Below are 20,389 nucleotides of genomic sequence, written 5' to 3' on the forward strand. Positions count from 1 at the left end.
GGAGGGTATTTGATAGGATAATTGTAATTTTCTGAAGTATTTATAACTTTTCAAACAATAAGAAGGTATTTATAATTATGGCAAATCTTGAAAGAGTACATTGCAATTTACCTTAAAAAATAAGAAAACTAATCATGAAAATGTGTTTTTTCTTTTTAATAATAAATTGGGTAAATTACGACGACCTCCCATAAGGTTCCGCATAATTACGAATACCTTCTCGTCAAACTTCAGGATAGGTTGTTGTAATTTATTCTAATAAATTTTAGATGATATGTGGGGAAAAATTTGATTTATATTTATATTAAGATTCTCTCTCGGCTATTCCCTTTCAACCACTCTTCAAACATGTTTCTCTTCTTTGTTTCTTCAATGACTACTTCAGTGAACATTACATTGAATCTGGAGTGAGCATAAGAGTGTCATTCACATGATCAAATACCTAATAAGGGAACACCAAAAACACCCAATACTAGAAAACTCTCTTTAGGCAGCAAACGCTTAATAGCTACCTGTTAGCTATACACTGCTGAATGCGACTGTCGAGCGAATCCAGAAACAAGGCCAAACAACTTTAGCTATACACTTAAATGCGACTGTCGAGCGAATCCAGAAACAAGGCCAAACTACGTTACACGTACCTTAGATGTACAGAAAACTAGATGAAGTCATGGTTAAGTTTCGCCAAAGAAAGGATCCTTTCTGTCGCAATATATCTCGAATAGCTTCTCATGGTAAATATTAGCAAGCTTTCTACATTTGCTGAGAACGTCTGGGCGTCCTTCTTTAACATCAGAGACTGATTTTTTGAGCCTGAGCTCTGGATCACCATCAATCAGGTACTCAGCCAACACACGCCCACTGGAAAAGATTTCACATATGTAGAGTACATAAAGGTGGAGGCTGAAAGTAAAACTTACAAAGCATGAGATGGAATAGGAAGAATGGGGATGGCTCAGTGATACCGTCATACCTTATCGAATCAATGTGGCTGAATACTCCATACTTGGATGAACCATGGGTGGATTTTCCCGTGAAAAATTGCTGTCGGTAAAGAGCACACACGGCATTCATGCACAATTCCACATCATCCTGGAAGGCCTGCAGCATGTCAGCTTTAAACATCCATTTTCTACTGAGCTTTTCACTTTCAAGGGTTGCAATAAGTTCATCCATACAGGAGTCTGAGCACGATTCATCTTCTGAATCTGTAGTATCCCCATCTTTTAAGGCATTAAACTTCTGCAAGGGAGTTTGAGAATCACATACTAACCCAGATTTTTCTTCATGGCTTCTGGACACTGAATGACTGATGGGTGACGGAGTAGGCTTCACCAGGAAGTTATTTTCAAGCGGTCCAATTCCATCATTAGTTGGTTCGAGAATTTGATTTTTCTTCTGATTAATGGGTATATTAACCTTGTCACTTCTGGCTATGCTTCTTTTCCTCTTTCTAGACAAATTCACGAGAGAATCCTCTGAGAAATCTGTTCTGTTCCGCTGATTTCTCTGGCTAGAAGATGGAGTCCGAACAAATTTATCAAAGGTCATCTCATTTTCACCCACATTCGCACCTCTATCTGGAGTACAGGCTGTTTCATCGGGGGGGTTCTCGTCATCACTGTCACATAGCACAATGATATTCCCAGCAGCAGAAGATGAACATGCCATTTTACTAGGAGACCCTGTTCCCCCTAACTCCCCTCTGACAGGCGCTTCAACACTGGGGCACATGAAACCAGCATGTGGACCTGCAGCATGTGCATGCATAACTTGTGAGATCTCAGGTCTCAGGCTTCATGGCAGAACCAAGTAACTCAGAGTCAAAGAGGAAAAAGAAAAAAAAAAAAAAAAAGCACCAGGCACAAATTGGGTAAAAAAAAAAGTACCAGGCACCAAATTGCATTTAAGAACGGAAAATATCTCATTCCAGGACAGCCAACTGCATTAAACTTTAGGTTCTATAATCAATGGTGCTCAGAAAATAGACAAACTCAGATGCAAGGCAAACGGAACAGAAAACAAGGGTGAGAGGGTAAAGGATCTATAATTAAGCAACCAAAAACAGGAGTTACTAGTTCGTTTTATTTCAAAAGGCAAGACACTGATAACAGTAGATGGTCATGTATAAATCACCATGCTGGGGACTTCACAGCAAAAGAAAGAGGTAGCTTCAGTGCTTTGCTGGTGATACACTATATCTCTATCAAAGAAAAAAATCTCTAAACAGAAAACAGAAATGAAAAAATAACTCTAATATTGAGAAATCCAGAAAACCCAATCAAACCGCTCCACTTGTAGGGATGGAAATTCTGACTCTTGCCAGCATTTTATATATACATTCAGCACTGAGAACAAACAAAATGCACTCCTTTGTTCACACATGAAAATTAAATATTTTGAAGGATTGCTTCTAAGGTTGCTCACTTTACCACCAAAGGTGAAAACAAGTATTTTATTTTATTTTTAAGTGAATGCGATATTGTGAACCTGAACGCCTTAGCCCTTCGCGTTCATTTTCGTGGTCGTCACCACTACTTTCTGTTGGAGGAGAATTATAACCATATTGTGAACCTGGAGAAGTCTGAACTGTATTTGAGCCATCCTCTTTTACCCGACAAGATTGAACCTGTTTTCTGCAACCTGTAAGCAAGCATTTGACATGTCATTCTTCCGCTAAATAATTTGTGGAAACTCTCACTCATCTTTGTCACATACCATACATATAAGACACAACGTGAACATCTTCCAAGAGAGGTGCATTTCCAGAAGCTAACATTGATTATCCAAACAACTTAAAAAGACAGCAAAACTTAAATTTTACAACACGAAATTTGAGGTTAACTATCTCGTACCCAGATTAGATAATAAAGGCATAGACAAACCTTGGACATTACAAAGAAACTAAAACAAAAACAAAAGTTGAATAAAACAGCCATGGGAAGTGATCCTAATAAAGAGTACCTAAATCGAACTGAGTATAAATAATCTTTTCTTTTTTTTCTATAAAAGAGTTTTAAGCTGCCAAAAGCTCGGTATATGGTACTAATATTAATACATTATAAACTACTAACTTCCAAGAAAATCAAGGACAATTTATATCAAATATGCCATCAATATCTGAAAAACATAACATAATATGCATGATTAACCACTTCTTTTCACGACTACCTCTCTTTGACAATCCAATGCATCCACTTCCAGTAGAATTACAAGTGGACCGCGCCCGGACACCCATGTTTACGGCATCATCATCCCCTTCATCTTGTGAACTGTCATTTTCCAGATCATCCTTTACCCCCTCAGAATTTGGAAAATCCCCATTTCCTCGTTCATCTTTAGCAGCAACCCCCTCAATGCCATCTAAAAAAGTAACAAGATCTTCAACTTTCACACTCAACATATGAGCTAGTGCCTCCTCCACCTTCTTTATTCTTGGGGTCAAATTCTCGAGTCTGCTTTCAGACTCCAATTTTTTGAGCCTCAAGTCATCCACTGTCTGAGTGAGCTCAATATTTTGTCGCTTCAAGTCCTCAGCGACCTGATCAGCCTCCAAAAGCCTTTGCCTCAAGTCCTTCATAGTCTGATCGGCAGTCAATTTCTCCGTCCTAAAACACTCAATTTCCTGAGCCAATTTTACAAGTCTTGCATCAAAAAATTTAATCTTATGCTCACACATTGCCACCAACCTCTCACTTTCCAAGTTTTTATTCTTCAACTCGTTAATTTTCTCATTTAAGTCCAAAATTAACTTATTCTTCTCCTTTGAAATCTTGATATTCTCCTCGTTAATCTTCTCACACCGCTCGGCGGCTCGATTTCCTCTATCAATATACACCCTTTGCTGCTCCATCAACCTCGTAATTGTCTCATTCAACTCCTCACATTTCATCCGACTCCTTTGCAACTTCTCCTCCAGTTTCATCTTTTGTAGCACCGCCAAGTCCTGGGTTCTTTCTAAGAGGCGAACCTCTTCTTTGATCGAATCACGATCTCTTACAAGGTTCTCCATCTCAACTTTCATATTTTCCTCCCAATCTATCAATATATTCTCAATCTCATTAAACTCGCACCCATGAAAAAAATGCTTAATGAGTTTGATCAGTTCCGCAATAGGTAAGCTCCGATCCATCGTGGAAATCAATTTCTCAGAGTCTGGTGAACTCATTTTCACTGAAACTTCAGCAGCATCAACAATGCGTCTTCAAGAGTGTTTCTCACTGATTTGCTAATCCTACATGCAACAGAGGTTCAAGGGTTAGAACTCAACAAAAACATAACTTTTCCGGCTAATTCTTCAACAAAACCCAAAAATGCCCACAAAATTACCTTCTGGTTATGCAATGGTAACTTTTGGCACTTGCAGAAAAGCCTTCCTCAGGTGGGTACCAACCCTTAGCACGAGAAAATGACCGTCTTTTGGCGAGCGACTGAGAAGTAGACTTGTAGAGGTTGAGACTGTGTATGGGGGAAGAGAAGAGACGGATGAAGAAGGTAGGGAGGGAGAGTAGTGATCAGGGCAAATGGGCAACTAATACTCACAGTCTCGCACTGTCTATCACACTCGAAGTTGCAGAGTCGCAAGAACAGGGATGGGCAATATGTGGGTGGGCCCAAAACAATAATTGTCACTCTCATACCATTTTCTTGGAATATTTTTCTTTGTTCTTAAATTAAAAACTATGCTTCATTTCGTTTGGTATATTTCTTTCTACATAATTTTTTTTTTAAAAAAAATATTCTATAGAAACAATTCCTCTGTATATTTGGTTGAATTTGCCCAATTAAGCTGATTTAGAATTGTTTGATTTTGAAATTTGAAAGTGAATATAAATTCATAAAATCGAAAATAATTATATTTAATGCGTACTAGATTTTAGCCGCAACATAAGGGTCAAATGACCTTAAAAAGATTTAAAAATTAATAGGAAACTAACCTGCAATATAGAGGTCAACACTCCGATACTTAAATGAGTGACGACTTACTAAAAAAAATGGAAAAAGAAAAACTCGAAATGGTGAAATATGATGATAAAAGTAGTATAATTCGTGTAGAGTGTAAAAAGTAAGCTAAGTGTAGCTAAAAGCCAAGAGAGTATTGAGTAAGAGTTCAAGTGCGAGGTGGATGTTACCAAATAACTCGTTGGAACCTCTATTTATAGGCCTTTCATAGAGAAGAATTTGAAGAATAGTTAGGGTGCATCCGGTGTCAGTGGATAGCTAAATGACAGAAAAGGAATCTCAAAATTTAGACATATATTGAAGAATTTATGGCCTTTTGATTGAGTCTTGTCCAATCTATTTAAATCTTCCGGGATTCTGTTACTTGCACTAAAGTAAATATTGCTGCCTTTAGCTGTAGAAACCAGTAAGAGAGTGTCTCACTAACAATTTTGGACTCTACTAAACTTTGAAAAAGCTAAAATGAGGCAAAAGTTGAAGCATGTTTCCCTCAAACACTAAGCTACGAATTGAGGAAGCTCAAGTTGTCAGCAGTTGAAATAACAAATGATGACATGAAGATAGCATATATAAATATCTGATACATGAGTTTGAGGGAAACTGAAGTTCCAAGTTCGATTTTGTTTGAACATCGCATATCAAACCGAAATTAAGCGGAGCTGTTGGCTGTTTACCACGATAGCAACGTAGTAATAAATTACCCTGAAACTGACAGAGCAATTCAGACTTTAGATTCCTGAATACAGCAGGCAAGTTGGATACGGACATACAAGACCAGAAGGGTAAGGACATGTTGCTTCCAAAATCTTCAGATTTGTTGAATGCGTTTCTTGTAGGAAAAGATGGTTGGATATACTGCTCGTATCTGCAGGTTATTTCAATATCAGAATTGGCTGCCACCAACAGTTTAGCTTCAATGAGCTTGAATTGATAGAATTATACGACCCCAGTTCTGATGCATATAGCTTATATGCTGTACTAGGGGAGGAAAACAACATGCATCTTAAGGTAAACACATGAAAGCAGCTCTACCAAAATGTTTATTGTCCCTTCCCAACAAGTGATGGGAAACTAAGTTCACATTTGAAATGTTGCGGAGGGATCAATGCAAATCAACCAAGAAGGATTTCTCCAAGTATGGAATCCATAAATTCAAAGTCTACATAAGCCAACAGAACACACACACCCCAAAAAAAGAAACGAGGCCGTTCATATTCATTTGTCTTGGTTCATAAGAATAATTTATTTCTTACATGGAATTCAAGTGGAGAAAAACCAAACTGTGATTTAGAAAATGAAAAAGAAGAAGAAGAGGCCAAATGCATACCCGTCTGGACCATCCTCAGTTTCAATTTGCCTTCTAATTTTGAGTTTCTTTGGCAGCTTAGCACGAACCAGAGTAACATCACCAAGCACTTTGAGTTTTTGTATTGCCCTTTCCTCTTTCAGTACATGGGCAGAAGTTCTGAACTAGCTAAGGCTCTTTCAATTACAGCTGATGAACAAATAAAAACTGTGAGGTTTAGTTCACTACCATGAAATAAACTTAAGTATTGGAACAATTGGTACAAGGACTACGATAAAGAAAATGACACATCTGGAGAAATTCATTTGTTACCTCTGTCCCGCTGAAGGCATTTTCTCTTTTGTTCATAATCACTTTTCACAAACTGTCTGACTTGGCATAACTAGTCCACACCTTCAGATGTTTCGTGCAGTTCAAAAGCCTCTCATAAAGTGCTCTAGTATTCATATTCAGCTTCAGATATTTCAAACAAAATTTGCTGTAATAGATAGAAGAACAATACACATTCATTCTATCCATCAAATTTACAGTAGAGCTACATTGCTATATTTCAAAAGAGACCAGCTTAGTTCTTACAAAATAGCAGAGCGTGAACAAGCATGAGAGTGAGAGACCAGAGACAGCTTTTACATTAGGGCAACGCAATGACCTGAATGCCTTCTATAACAGCTCTGGCATGTCTAGTGCAGGTTGATCAATCGCGAGCTCAAAACAAGCTCTGGCTAGTTCAGTTTCTGCCAAGGATCTCTCCAACTCAGCAAACTACCTCAAGAAGAGCTCTGCCCTCTATAACAGAAAGACCTCTGCGGGTATATGTTTACATCCCAAAGTTTATCAATGACTGAAGAATATGAACTTTCCACTTATGATCGCCAAGAGTTGATGTATAATCAAATTGCTTTAGGTCGGTTACGGTGTAAATAATTGACGATTACACAATTCGAACAACTTCTTCGAATTCACCTCAACTAAAAAATTTCTGGAGATCACTTAGAGGAGTTCATCTTCAAGGAAAGAGCACTCAATCAGTGAGCCCCTATGCAGCTCAACAGCTAATAGATGCCAAACTTCAGTCATTTATTTATGTCCAATGAACCCTGTGATCTTCCAAGGCAGAAGGGTTATAACATATAAGCTTCCCCAAGAACACCCTCACAACAGTGGTCTTACTTCCTAAACTTGGAATAAGCCACCAACCCAAAAAAGAGAGTAAATTACAAGATTCATTATGTCTTCATTAAACTTCTATGCATCATCACCATTCAGCCAGTACAAGGGGACCAACAACAAGAGACCAACTGGAGTTGTATGTACAAAAAACTTGCATAATTGTGATAACTCCAGGTTCCATCTTCCTGCTGATTAACTGAAGTCTTGGAATCAATTGGGATTTGAGAACTACCATGAAGCTGAATGGTTCGATTAGTTGTCTTTCTGATTGAAGATGTTCTGCAGGATAAAGGACCTCATTTGATGACTCTGAGACTTTTGCCATAAAGAGAAGCTTTAGACCTTTTCCTAAGAATAAATTCACCACTCTTGCCATATATAAGCAATACTGCTCCATATGGAAGTACTCCATCATATGTTCGAATTAACAACCTGCTGCCATCGCAATTGAGGTTGAATGTATGGGATTGAGCAGGATATGCAAAATGACTTTAACCACACTTCCACGGATGGGGCAGCAAATGGAAGGCAAAATACCATCTCAAGTATGAATATAACTATACCAGATTATGTTCAAAAGATTACTTATTCATCACTTTCATCAGAAAATACTTCTTCAGTTCTCGTTCCTACAAGTGCCCTATTACTTCTCATCAAGTTTGCTGCCTCTTGAATTGATTGGGAAGTGCTTCTTTCCATCTTATCTGCAAGTATCTCTGCTTTCTCTGCAAACCCTAGTCCGATGAGTTTGTTCCTCAACAATTCACAGGTTGTAGTATAAGGCGGTATCCCATCGTCAATCATCATTTCAAAATATTTATAAGCTTCTTCATGTTTCCCTCTCTTCTTACAAAGTCCATGAATCATGACAGCATATGTTGAGACTGCGGGATAAAATCCTCTCTCTTCCATCAAATACCAAACTTTCTCAACTCTATCAAACCTCCCTATTCTAATTAACATTTTAAGTACCATATTATATGTATGCTTATCTGGTTGGCATGCATCTCTATCCATTCGAGAAATTAGCTTAAGAGCCTTATTGACTTCATTATGATCACAATGGTAAGCTAAAATACTATTGTAACTCCATGTGTCCGGTTTAGCCCCTCTCTCGATCATCTCATCCAGAAGCTCATACGCCTCATCAACCTTATCATTCTTGCAAAGTTTCTTGATAATACAATTATAGGTAAACACATTAGGCACTAGGTTGTACCTTTTCATTGAATCTAGGACCCTAAAAGCCGAATGAAGATCATTCGCATCACAAGAGGCATGAATGAATATTGAAAACGAGTAAGCATCAGGCTCGAGCCCCTTGTGCCTCATCCCTCGTAACAATTCATATGCTTCATCCACCTTCCCACCTTTACATAAAGCGTCAAGAACACTATTCCAAGCAAGCAAATCCACCATGCACCCTCTTTCGAGCACTTCATCGAAAAGTTTCTGTGCACCACCAGACTCACCAATGTCACCCCAACCCCTCATCAAAATGCTGTAAGTTTTCACAGTTGGACTCAAGTCACTACCCTTAACTCGGTCAAAGAATTCCTGAGCATGCCTCACATGCTTCCTTTTACACAACGCATACAAAAGCTGATCAAGATCATCTACGCAAGGCCTAATCCCAAAATCCACCATCCTATTAAAAGCCCTTATGGCATCACCAGGCAAATTAGCTCTACCGTAAGCCCTGAAAACAATCCAGAAAATTTGTCGGCTAATTTCACAAGATTCAGTCTTTCTCATCTCTACCAGAAAATCCCACAAAAACGGGAACTGTCTGCTGCTCCCCAAGATATCCACAAGAATGTGGTAACTCTCTTTGCTGTGTCGAAAGCCCGGAATTTTCTGAGCCCAAATAAAGAATCTGTGAGCAGAAAATCCAAGATTTCTGCACCTTTTCAAGACTTGTTCAACTAAGTTCTTGGAGAGTCTTGAAGCAAATGGAGAAAGTGCTGATTCAATGTCGTGTTGGGGGTTCCTGTAGTCGCTGAGAAGGCGTGAGAGCTCATTAACGAGGTGGTCAGACGGTAGGTTTGAGATTATTTGCTGGGAATGAATGGGAATTGAATGAGATGAGAAGTGCTTAACATTGAAAGACTTGGGAATTTTTGTGGGATTGTGGGGATGAGAGAAGAGAGGACGAAGGAATGATCTTATCGCCATTAACGGAGTAGTTAAAGATCAACAGGCAGAGGTAGAAGAAAAGAGAAGTTGTATGAACTAATAGGCTCATGTTGTTATACCTTGTGTGGGTTAAAAAATCACTGTGATAAGAAAAATAGCAAAAAAAATCTCTATGATATTAAAAATGTAGTAAAAACCCCCTACGAATAAAAGTGGCATTCAAGCGCTACCTCATTTCGTCTATTAAATAATAGAATTGCCCCTTTCTTCAGCATAAAAGAGCCTAAAGTCTTATTCTTTCCTCATTTTGAGTCTATCAAATGTTTTCTCCCTTTGCTAGAAAATACATCCCAAATTGTGGACAAGTCAAAATACATCAATCTCCCAAATATCATCCCAAAACCTCAACATACATGTTGTGTGAACAGGTGTACAAGTCTCAACCATTACTCGTTTCTTAGCTTTGATATTTGGAGAACTTGCTCAATTGTAGGATTACTCTGCCTAATAGAACCTTCAGTGTTGGCTTGTGATGGTTTCTCCAACGATACATTATTCCTTGGAAACCATGTATGGATTGAAATAATGTTGATAAGATAAAAATCATAATGTATTGCGAATATTCAAAAAATTGAATTTGTAGGTTGTTTGGAAATATACAAACCTGAAACGATGCATTTGGAACCTCTATTACAGGCTGATTCTTGCCTTTACCTCCTATTGTTGATTGTTTTGTCTCTATATACAAGATTTAATAAAGTATCGAAATGCTAAACTATTAGTTGTAATAAAATAAATAATGTTCACCTTTGAAGATTGTTGAGTGCCTTGAACTGATTCTTGAGTGCATGAGAGACCACCAGTATTGCTGATTGTTTCTACACTTGTAGACCGAGGATAAACAAGAAAAAATAAATCAGGCATGATACAATTCATATAAAAAAAAATATATAAGTAAGACATGGATACATTTCATATAAAATCCAATGTATTACCTTAAACAATTTTGACTTCCGATGTGGTGGTAACAAGCATCCACATAATCTTCAAACTCATGCCTCATGTCTGCTATTGCTGAATAAGCACGACGACATGGATAGCCAGTCAATTGGAACATGCCACATGTGCAAGTCTTTTTGTCAAGATCAAATACGTACTTGTGTAGAAAGTAATCGATTTCAAACTTTGGAGCCCCACGCCACGTGCTGAAACAATGTCTAGCAAGTTTTCCTTGCTTGTTTACCTTCTTAAACACATTTGGACACACACCTGTATACATCTCCATTCCAAATTTCCAACCCTTTTGCATTGCAACCTTGTCATTAATTTTGTCCTAATACACTATAACATGGTAATTATTGGCTTATCACTGACATCCAAAATAAAATTATTGAAGGACTCATACAAATTGTTTACTAGGATGTCTCATTTGGACTTCACAAAAAAGAAAGCCCTTGACCAATGCTCTGGTGGTATCTTACTGAGCCATTCAGTTGTTGTCTCATAGTCTTGACTCTTCTTAGGATCAAGTTCAACAATCTTCTTCATGTGTGCCCTGAATTCTTGCTTGTTTGCTATAGTGGTTGCCTACCACAAATACCCATTTAGCTCTGCGCCTTTAAACTTTGTCTTGAAGTTCTCGTACAAGTGTCTAACGCAAAACCCGTGTTCAGATCCTGGTGCTAATTCTCTCAAAGCATGAACTAGCCCTTTTTGTCTATCAGAAATGAAACCACTTATCTGTCCCCAAACCTCCAATGTTGTCAAGTAATTCATCAATGAACCAACTCCAACTCTCCCTATTTTCCACTTAAACAACAACAATGGCAATCGACATCATGTCATCATTACCACCTCTCCCAACTGCAATCGGCAACTGACCCTGATAAACTGTCTTCAAAAAGTATCCATCAAGCCCTATGATGGGCCTGCAACCCCCTAAAACCCCGAGCTTCATTGCAGACGGACTGTAACGCGACCTATCAAACAGAGGAGGATCTGGATCCTCTTGCTTCCTTAGGATGATCTTGCTCCCTGGATTCTTAGCCATAACAGTTAGTCCAATAACAGCTCATATTGAATAGCATCTCTGTCCCTAATTGTATCTAGAGCCTGTCTACTAACCCTCTGCACCTTCCACCTACTTACATCGACTCTGCACTTTCTCATTATTGAATTTTTCAATTGACCAACAGGGACGTTTGGATTGTCTCCAATAGCATCTTCCATTCTCATAGCCAAATACTTAGCTTAGCAAGGCTATTATCATATGTTCTAGCGCAAGAATGCATCCATTTGATTGATTTTATTTGGTAAGTCTGGTATTCATAATAGGTGAAGCATGAATTCTCTAATTGCAGCTTTCTTTCTTACATTTGCAGTAATTCGAGAGCTTTCATTCTTTATGAAGTAAAAGTCATATTGATTTCTGACGCACCGATCTCTTAATACCCTCTCTAAACACCTGACATGATGCAAACTTGAAGTGGGTAACCAAATTCAAATCCCTCATCTCAGCTTGATCATTATAGTATGGATGATTATGAATGTCATCATCCTCACTATGCAAGGACTCAAGATCAGAATCCCTCTCAACCTCACTGTACCAGTCTTCATCCAACACCACAAATTCTTTCATTGGTTCAACATTGTTATTGTTGTTTTCCTGATAATGTTATTTTGGCACCTAAATAATTATATATATAATTGGTATTCTAATTTTGTAATTTATATCACTTTAATACCTAATTAATTATTTGCTTTATTTTCTTATTATATTTTTATATAATAAGCATTTTGGTCTTAGATACTATAATGAAAATTATAACTATATGGAAGAAAAAATTGTATAAATTTTAACTCGATAGATTTTCTCTTTATTTGAAGTATTTCACTTTCAGGTTTTATATATGACTACCATATCTAGTAATAATATTTCCTTTTTATTTTCACTAACTTTATTGATATATACTTAAAAAATAACTTATTATTTAATAATTAAGTATATTAAAAATAAAATAGAAAAAAAAATATTGCAATCTCGAAAAATAATAATTTTAATTTTAATTTTGAAATTTTGTAATATAAAATTTGAACTTTTGAATCTAAATTTAAATTTTTGCAATCATATTTTAATATTTTGATTAAATGCAAAAAAATAATACTTTTGACGATATAAATACAAATACTTATATGCTATATCTTTATTATATTAAGTAGAACAAAATTACTATTTTTTAAATTTGTACCTTCAGTTGATTTACTTGACTATTATATAAGTTATTTAATAATTATTTTTTAAAAAATCTTAAAACAAATATAGTAAAAAATACCCATAATAACAAATAACCAAGTATTAATAGAGAAGTAGAATGATTAAAATAATGGTGAAAAAAACTATTTGATGCTCATAAACATGAGTTGGCCCAAAAAATTTGAACTGTCCAAAAAAAATAAAAGAATGCGAAGTACATTGTGCCCTCAGAAGGCTCAATTCGAGAAAGAGCCCAAAACGCCCTTAAGAAGCCTAGTTTAGATAGAGTTATTTCAAAAAAAATTGAAATGTCTTAAAGAAAAAAAAGAAAAGGAAAAAATTTTGGGCTTCATTAAAAAAAAAATTAATTCACTCATCTCGACTAAAACTTTTAGGATAAAATTACTAAAAATTCAAGAGATAGTCATAACGACTTAACAAATTTAGATTATTAAAAAAATTTCATTGCACACTTTCTAAAATAAAATTATTATGTATAGTTTTTATGCCATTGTTTGGTTAAGAATTTAGATGTAAGACATACTTATTTTGTGTTTTATCTTGATACTTTTACATTGCATATTTTAATTTTATAAAAGATTATAAATACAAAGAATATAAGATATATTATATATGCCATCAGTGTAGTGCCGTGCCATGTTAAATTTTTTTTAAATTTTTATTGTCACTATATCCGTATTTTACCATGTCCGTGTTGTTGTATCCATGCATTACAATTTTTGCCCTAAAAAAAAGCATTTAAAGAATGTTCAATTAACAAGTCTGGATTAATATTGGAAAAGCTAAAAATGAGGCTAAATTCCCAAGTACATAGGTGTCTTTTATAGAGGAACACATGGAAATGAGCGCCTTCCATAAAACAAAAAAGAATCACCTATGAATTTTTTTGAATTCATTAATAAAGCATTTAAAAAGTGGGAATAATGCAAGGTAACAAAACAGTTTAACTTGAGACAACATATGAATAAACTAGCACTTAAATACTAAGAATCAAGGTAATTCAAGTTGTCAGCAATTGATAACAAATGATAACATGCAGACTGCGCATATAATCCTCTCATACATAAGTTCAAAGGAACGCAAAGTTTCCAACACTGAATTTGTATGAATATCGCATATCAATCCAGATCATACATACCAGTTCCTGTATATAGGGTTTGGCCTCTAAGCTCATCAGCATTGATTATAACCCATAAACCAACACAGAAATTAAGAGAAGGGAATAACCTCTGCTGCTTTGTAGTAGCAATATCGAACTATTGGATTGTTCCACTTGCAGTTTTGCTATGCCCGGTCTGGAAAAAATCCATTAACCCTTACGACCGCTTGACCAAGAAAGAAACAATGGCAATAAATAATCCACATGAATAACAATATTCCCGTCACATCGTCACATCCTCACAAGCAGCTTAAAAGCGAATCCATGAAATGCAACAGATTGCGCTAAAAAAGCAAATAAAACACTACAAGCTGCTTAAAGTACACTGTAAAAGTAAAACTTATACAGTCCATACCTCTATTATGCTAATTCTGTGGCTGGGAAAAAAAGAAAAGAATCAAAACAAAAGAAAAGTGGAGTGTGTGATGCAAATACAACCAAATTGCTCTCCTGCAGCTTGAGAAACTTGTATAACAGAAGGCAACAGATGCATACGTACAAGACCAGAAGGGTACAGGATGTGAAACTCAATAAGGAAAGAATGACATTATCACCAAACGATATCAACAAAGTCCAATCAATGCTGACTCATGTTACCCAACTAATCATCATCAGAAGCAATCTTCTGCTTCTTCCACTTGTATGCTGCTTCCAAAATCTTAAGATTTGTTGTCTGCGTTTCTTCAGGGAAAAGATAGTCGATATACTCCTCATACCTGCAGGTTATTGCAATATCAGAATTGGTTGCCGCCACCAACAGTTTAGTTTCAATGAGCTTCAATAGATATACAATCCCAGTTCTGATGCATACAGCACATATGCTGTAATAGGGGAAAAACAGACACAAAGTAACTCTATTTCATAGAACTCTTGACAACTAATGGCAAAATAAGTTCAAATTCAAAAGTTGCGGAGGGATCACCACAAATCAAGCAAGAGGGATTTCTTCAAGTATAGAATCTATGCCTAAAGTCTGTATAAGTCCACAGAAAAAACACAACACCAAAAAAAAAAAAAGAAAGAAAGAAAGAAAACCATGGCCCATTAACTTTATTTGCCTTGGTTCATAAGAAAAAAAAATTCTTTTATTAATTACAAGGGACAAAAGCCAAAGGAATATAGCTGAAACAACTGTTGGCGGGGAGAGGGGGGGGGGGGGGGGGGGGATGAAGAGGTCAAATGCATACCCGGCTGGACCATCCTCAGTTTCTATTTGCCTTCTCTTTTTGAGTTTCTTTGGCAGCTTAGCACGGACCAAATCAACATCACCAACTTCGCCAAAGCTGCTTTCCATGTTCAACCATTCTTCCAAAAGCATTGCCCTTTCCTCTTTCAATTCAGGGGCAGAAGTTCTGAAGTAGCTAAGGGCTCTTTCAAACACAGCTGATGAGCACATAAAAACTGTGAGGTCTAGTTCACTACCATGAAGTAAACAAAGAATGAGAACTGGTACAAGGACTACAATAACGAAATAACACGTGCAGGATTTCATTTCTTACCTCTAGCTCGCTGAAGGCATTTTCTCTTTTGTTCATAATCACTTTCTCGCGAGTCTGACTCCTGCAAGCCCTCATCCATAGCAGATGCCTCAAACTTGGCATAACTAATCCACACCTTCAAATGTTTTGTGCGGTTCAAAAGCCTCTCATAAAGTGCTCTAGTTCTTTCATATTCAGCCTCAGATATCTCAAAGTCAATATATGCCTGTCATCGAATAAATAGAAGATCAATACATATTGATTCTATTATCAAATTTACAGTAGAGCTATATAGCTATATTTGAAAAGAGGCCAGATTAGATTCTTACAAAATAACAAAATCCTAATTGAAAAAGAAAAATCGAAGATGCATACACCCAAAAAGATTCGAAGCACCAGTTTGATGTTCGTACTTAGTGACATGGCATTATATGCATGAGGCTTGGCTACATGAGCGCAGTAGATGCAGAGAGAAAATAGAACCATGTATTTTTCTAATATATATCTGGACGAAGTTTGAAGTAACTGCTTCAGTTAGATAGAATGAACTCGTATAGAATGAAATGGTAAAATAAATTATTGCCACCCACTGCTCCATTTTGATGGAAGCTAGCATAGAACGGAAGTGTCACCATAGCGTGAGTGAGAGAGCACAAAACACCCTTCAAGTTTGGGCAATGCAATGACTAAATACCTTCCATAACAGCTCGGGCATGTCTAGTGCAGGTTGATCAATTGCGAGCTCAAAAAGAGCTCTGGCTCGTTCAGTTTCTGCCAAGGATCTCTCCAACTCAGCAAACTTGCTCCAGGCGTAACAGTTCTCTGGTGACCACTCCAAATATTTTTCATACAGCTTCCTGCATCGTTCTATATTACCAAGTTGCAGCTCTATCTCAATGTACTTCTTAAATATCTGTTTGCAACATAATAAATTAAGAATACAGTTCAAGAAATTACCACCAAAAAACAATAAAATCAAATGAAGAAACAAAGTCGTTATGAATTATCTTCTGTCACACCTTATCTTTGGGAGCCATGCCAATTGCCGACCCCAAAATTCGCCTTGCCCGGTCAATGTTTAACTGACGTATTTCGAACTGGGCAGCCATCAGCCAAATCTTTGCAAATGAAAATTTGTTATGAGGAATCGTCTTTAGACACAAGCTGTTAAAGTTCAAAGTAAGTCAAGAAAGCATAGTTAAGATCAATTCATGAGAATATAAGTCATGATGGCAGCAATCAAGAAAAAAAGAGTAACTCAGAGAAACGGTAAACTACAGAAAGCATACAAAGGGTGCTCATTAAAAAACTGTGAGTATTTGCATCAACTATGACTATGACTATCCATCCCAATACTTGATTTCTAAAAACCAACATGGAGAATCTGGCGCACTGCATATAAAATTTCAGGTCCAGATTTATTATAGAAAAAGATTGCAACACAACAAATTCCACAAGATGGTCTATTTCAGTTTAACCATATTTCTTTTATGATCAGAAATGTATCCAGGCTTAGAAACATAACGGGAGCATTGCATTAGGAAAGTTAGACAGCTAATCAATCTTATAATCAATGCATTAAGTGTACTCTGCATGTCCTATTGAGAAGATGAGGCACTATATAGAGGATGTTTGGCTGTGCTGATAATGTGGTTTATTTATTTATTCATTTTAACAACTGCTCGTACAATGCTTTGGCATTCGAATGAGATTGACCAGAAATTTGCCATTAACAAAACTTAATTAGTACAGAAACTAATTACATGTGTCACAAAGTAACCACATAAAAGATATGGGCCAAATACACTTTGAGAAGCACCAGATAGTGACTCTTCCTACTGTTGTCAAAAGATTGAAAGGTGTATATATATATTTTTGGGTGGGCAAAACTAATATGTGTATATTTATAAGAATATCTCTAGATGATATTAGATAGACAGATATGTTAGCTTACATAATTCTAATAGTTTGATGGCCCTTTTTGATCATTATAACAATATAAGGAACGCTTATTCTGACAAACCATAACATCTTACACGCTACAACACTTCATTTAGCCAAACACTTTAAAAGCTTATTTTTAGAACAAGATTTAACATTTATAAGCTCTTAAAACAACTTAGAAGATGGAGCTTATAAGATGCTTTAAATAAGCTTAGCCATACACCCTCATAATTAAACAAATTATTGACAACAACCAATCCTGAAACATAATGAAGTTTCCAATCACATTAGGGACAAGCCTTCAGTATCCATATGAATTAGTTAACTAATGACATTATTTATGAAAATCGCAGAAACAATCTCCACCTTATAATAATTAAATATCTAAAATGGCTCAAAGTTATCTTACTTGTATACATCTCTTGTGCGATCCACATCCTGGGCATCAAGCTCCTCGTATAAAACATAATTAACCCTGATGGTAACACAAATTCACCCTAAGCAACAGGTCAAATAAAATATAAAGAAATAAATTCAGAGCAAATCCTTCTTGTAACACTCAATATTGCATTATTACACAAAGAGCAGAGCATTAAGCTTACCACAAGTAGATATACCGCTGCCAATACCGCTTCTCCTGAGCAGGAGGGATATTTGCAATAGCCCTCTCATATACATCCTCAATCCTTTGTTTATCCCCACAACTCTCTTCTAACCTAATGTAATCAAACCATGCATCATAATTAAGAGGGTTCTTCCTAACCTCATCCTCGTACTGAAACCTCCTTTTTCCAACAATAGCATCCTCGATTCCTTCCCTATCACCATATTGCTTCTCAAATGCAACAAACTTCTTGTAAAGCTCCTCTGCTCTCCCTTTCGGAATATGATCCAATGCATACTTATATATACATCTTGCCCTCTCTGTCTCCTTGCACTTCTCCTCAAACTCAGCAAAAGCCACAAACAATTCTTCCGCCTCCTCATCATCCCCCAACTTATCTACAGCCCTCTCGTAACAATTCCTAGCACGTGCTATCTCTCCATTTTTCATCTCAAATTTAGCAAACCTAATCCATGCGCTGACCTTTGGGTGATAATCCACAAACCGTTCAAAAATTGATCTCGCCCTTTCAACCTCATTATACCTCAACTCAAACTTTATATATGAAAGCCATCCTTGCTGATCAGGTGTCCACTTCATCCACCGCTCAAATATTTGCCTCGCACCAGCCACATTCCCTAACATCTCCTCCATATGAATATACTTATACCACAACTGATCCACTCTGGGCAATAATTGTGTAGCACGATCCCATACGTTCCTCGCATGATTAACAAACTTATTCTTCATCTCAAAATCAGCATACTTCAACCACAGCGTATGGTCTCTATAATCCACCTCAAGCGCACGCTCCCACACTGACCTCGCCCGAGCATAATCCTTCTGAGATTCTTCCCACTTTGCATACTTCACCCAAACGCTCTTATTCCACCGCACTCTTCGGATTAAATCTTCGAATTCTTTGCGTTTGCGGAGGCGATAGTCCCCGAGCTCGGTAGCGTCGGTTATTTTCTGTTTGGGTGGTCGGATCTCAGCTTCCTGACGTTCACGAGCTTCCCGAAGTATTTGCTCCGCCGTGATTTGTATTGGGGCTGGAGTCTTGTTCTTGACGCGGGTTGGCCGAGGCAACTTTACCTCTGTCTCTTTCTTCGTTAGGTAGCCCAGATTCGGGTCGGAATCTCTGGCGTTAGCCATGGCTGTGATTTCAGACGGATACAGAGAGGAATTAGGTTTTTTTGTCCCTCCGACGGGAGGAGTGAGAGAAATGGGTTTAGGGTAGGGGTTGAGATGAGAAATAGGGGAAAACTTTTTGAATTCGGTTGATTTGGGGATAGAACGTTAGCCCTTGGTCTTGGGAGAGTAAAAACGCGTTTACCTGTATAGTTCTCATTGAGAACGTTTTCTTGGGTGTTGTACGCAGTATTGATATTATTATGAAATTAAAAAGTAAAATTATGTTTCAATTATATTTTAAAATACTCAAATAAAAAATAATTATATAGTGCCAAAACGATGAAGTGAACATTACTATTCTAAAAAATTATAAAATATATATAAAATTATAATTTATAATCCAAAAGAGCATTTTTGTCAGTTTACCATAAAAATTGAGTGAAAACCTAACGAATACTAAGAAAATGGGTTTGTTGTTAGACGAACGTTAAATCAATAAGGTATTTATAATTTTTCAAAGAAAGACGATGTATTTATAATTATGTCACATCTCATACAAAGTAGTTATAATTTACCTGATGTTTCATGTAACACCCCCTACATTATTATACTTAATTACCACTAATTATCATACACTTTTTTTTTTACGACCCCTCTTATACAATATTTCAATTATCAATATAATTTATAGACGTCCCATGAGATAATAGACATATTCAATTGACAGTAATCGATACACTTCTCTTAATACCCACTTCTCTTTTCACAATAATATCAGTTTGCCGTATAGTAAAGTACTCGATTTAATGAATATTTCTCTACAAAAATCTTATATTTATTCTTAAGCTCCTATAATTTTAATAAAAACATTTTATACAGTACATCCAGAATAAGTATTACCTTATAGATAATCTTTATTTCAAAATCTACTTCTGGATGGAGACGTAACATAAACAGTCCCTTAGAAAAATATAAAAGAACTGTATAGCTATCACAGCATCTGATATACCACTAACCATCATGGTATATGTATATTCATGAAATATGCCGGACACCCCCTCCCCCCTTTAATTAAATTGGATACAAGAGAAATTAAATAATTGAATATAACTTTCCTTTTTTCGCATTATTACCAATTAATTTTTTAATTATGTATAAAATTCTATAAACATCACAATTCGATGAACTTATTATTTTTCCTATTAATGGATACATAATTACT

At 36.5% G+C, this 20,389-nt stretch overlaps 3 protein-coding genes across 7 annotated transcripts; all 3 read right to left on the reverse strand.

The window, feature by feature from the left end:
* Positions 1-351: 351 nt before the first annotated feature.
* On the reverse strand, positions 352-4,625 carry LOC105158540 (uncharacterized). 4 transcript variants are annotated; one of them, XM_020696724.2, is made up of 5 exons: positions 4,330-4,625; positions 3,169-4,234; positions 2,575-2,643; positions 974-1,751; positions 352-861 (listed from the first exon to the last, which is right to left on the reverse strand). In XM_020696724.2, the coding sequence occupies exons 2-5, from the start codon at positions 4,166-4,168 to the stop codon at positions 675-677; spliced, it is 2,034 nt and encodes a 677-aa protein (XP_020552383.2). In that variant the 5' UTR covers positions 4,169-4,234; positions 4,330-4,625; the 3' UTR covers positions 352-674. The 4 variants fall into 4 exon arrangements, with proteins under 4 accessions (XP_020552383.2, XP_088740972.1, XP_011073624.2 ...); XM_088884846.1 differs by having other exon boundaries at positions 3,172-4,234; positions 4,330-4,624; XM_011075322.3 differs by having other exon boundaries at positions 2,491-2,643; positions 4,330-4,624.
* An 846-nt stretch (positions 4,626-5,471) lies between these two features.
* LOC105158548 (Pentatricopeptide repeat (PPR) superfamily protein) lies at positions 5,472-9,917 on the reverse strand. 2 transcript variants are annotated; one of them, XM_011075341.3, is made up of 4 exons: positions 6,845-9,917; positions 6,581-6,746; positions 6,290-6,457; positions 5,472-5,827 (listed from the first exon to the last, which is right to left on the reverse strand). In XM_011075341.3, exon 1 carries the CDS (start codon positions 9,611-9,613, stop codon positions 8,024-8,026), a length of 1,590 nt encoding a protein of 529 aa, XP_011073643.2. In that variant the 5' UTR covers positions 9,614-9,917; the 3' UTR covers positions 5,472-5,827; positions 6,290-6,457; positions 6,581-6,746; positions 6,845-8,023. The 2 variants fall into 2 exon arrangements, with proteins under 2 accessions (XP_011073643.2, XP_011073636.2); XM_011075334.3 differs by having other exon boundaries at positions 6,581-9,917.
* A 4,257-nt stretch (positions 9,918-14,174) lies between these two features.
* Positions 14,175-19,315, reverse strand: LOC105158561 (uncharacterized). Its single transcript, XM_088884642.1, has 7 exons — positions 18,032-19,315; positions 17,839-17,904; positions 16,505-16,649; positions 16,180-16,398; positions 15,507-15,711; positions 15,195-15,390; positions 14,175-14,723 (listed from the first exon to the last, which is right to left on the reverse strand). Exons 1-7 carry the CDS (start codon positions 19,186-19,188, stop codon positions 14,609-14,611), a joined length of 2,103 nt encoding a protein of 700 aa, XP_088740768.1. The 5' UTR covers positions 19,189-19,315; the 3' UTR covers positions 14,175-14,608.
* Between the last annotated feature and the right edge of the window lie 1,074 nt (positions 19,316-20,389).

Source organism: Sesamum indicum, linkage group LG1, assembly GCF_026168435.1.
Source record: "Sesamum indicum cultivar Baizhima isolate 11 linkage group LG1, ASM2616843v1, whole genome shotgun sequence".
NCBI classification, from domain to species: domain Eukaryota; kingdom Viridiplantae; phylum Streptophyta; class Magnoliopsida; order Lamiales; family Pedaliaceae; genus Sesamum; species Sesamum indicum.

Excerpts from the sequence above, each read along its gene's own strand:
- LOC105158561 (XM_088884642.1), bottom strand. The coding sequence starts at position 19,188 with ATGGCTAACGCCAGAGATTCCGACCCGAATCTGGGCTACCTAACGAAG. Across the intron at positions 17,905-18,031 it reads CAGCGGTATATCTACTTGTG|GGTTAATTATGTTTTATACG; the intron begins GTAAGCTTAATG and ends TGTTACCATCAG. Across the intron at positions 16,650-17,838 it reads CGCACAAGAGATGTATACAA|CTTGTGTCTAAAGACGATTC; the intron begins GTAAGATAACTT and ends GAACTTTAACAG.
- LOC105158548 (XM_011075341.3), bottom strand. The coding sequence starts at position 9,613 with ATGGCGATAAGATCATTCCTTCGTCCTCTCTTCTCTCATCCCCACAAT.
- LOC105158540 (XM_011075322.3), bottom strand. The coding sequence starts at position 4,168 with ATGAGTTCACCAGACTCTGAGAAATTGATTTCCACGATGGATCGGAGC. Across the intron at positions 2,644-3,168 it reads TGGATTGTCAAAGAGAGGTA|GTTGCAGAAAACAGGTTCAA; the intron begins GTCGTGAAAAGA and ends GCTTGCTTACAG. Across the intron at positions 862-973 it reads AGCCACATTGATTCGATAAG|TGGGCGTGTGTTGGCTGAGT; the intron begins GTATGACGGTAT and ends AATCTTTTCCAG.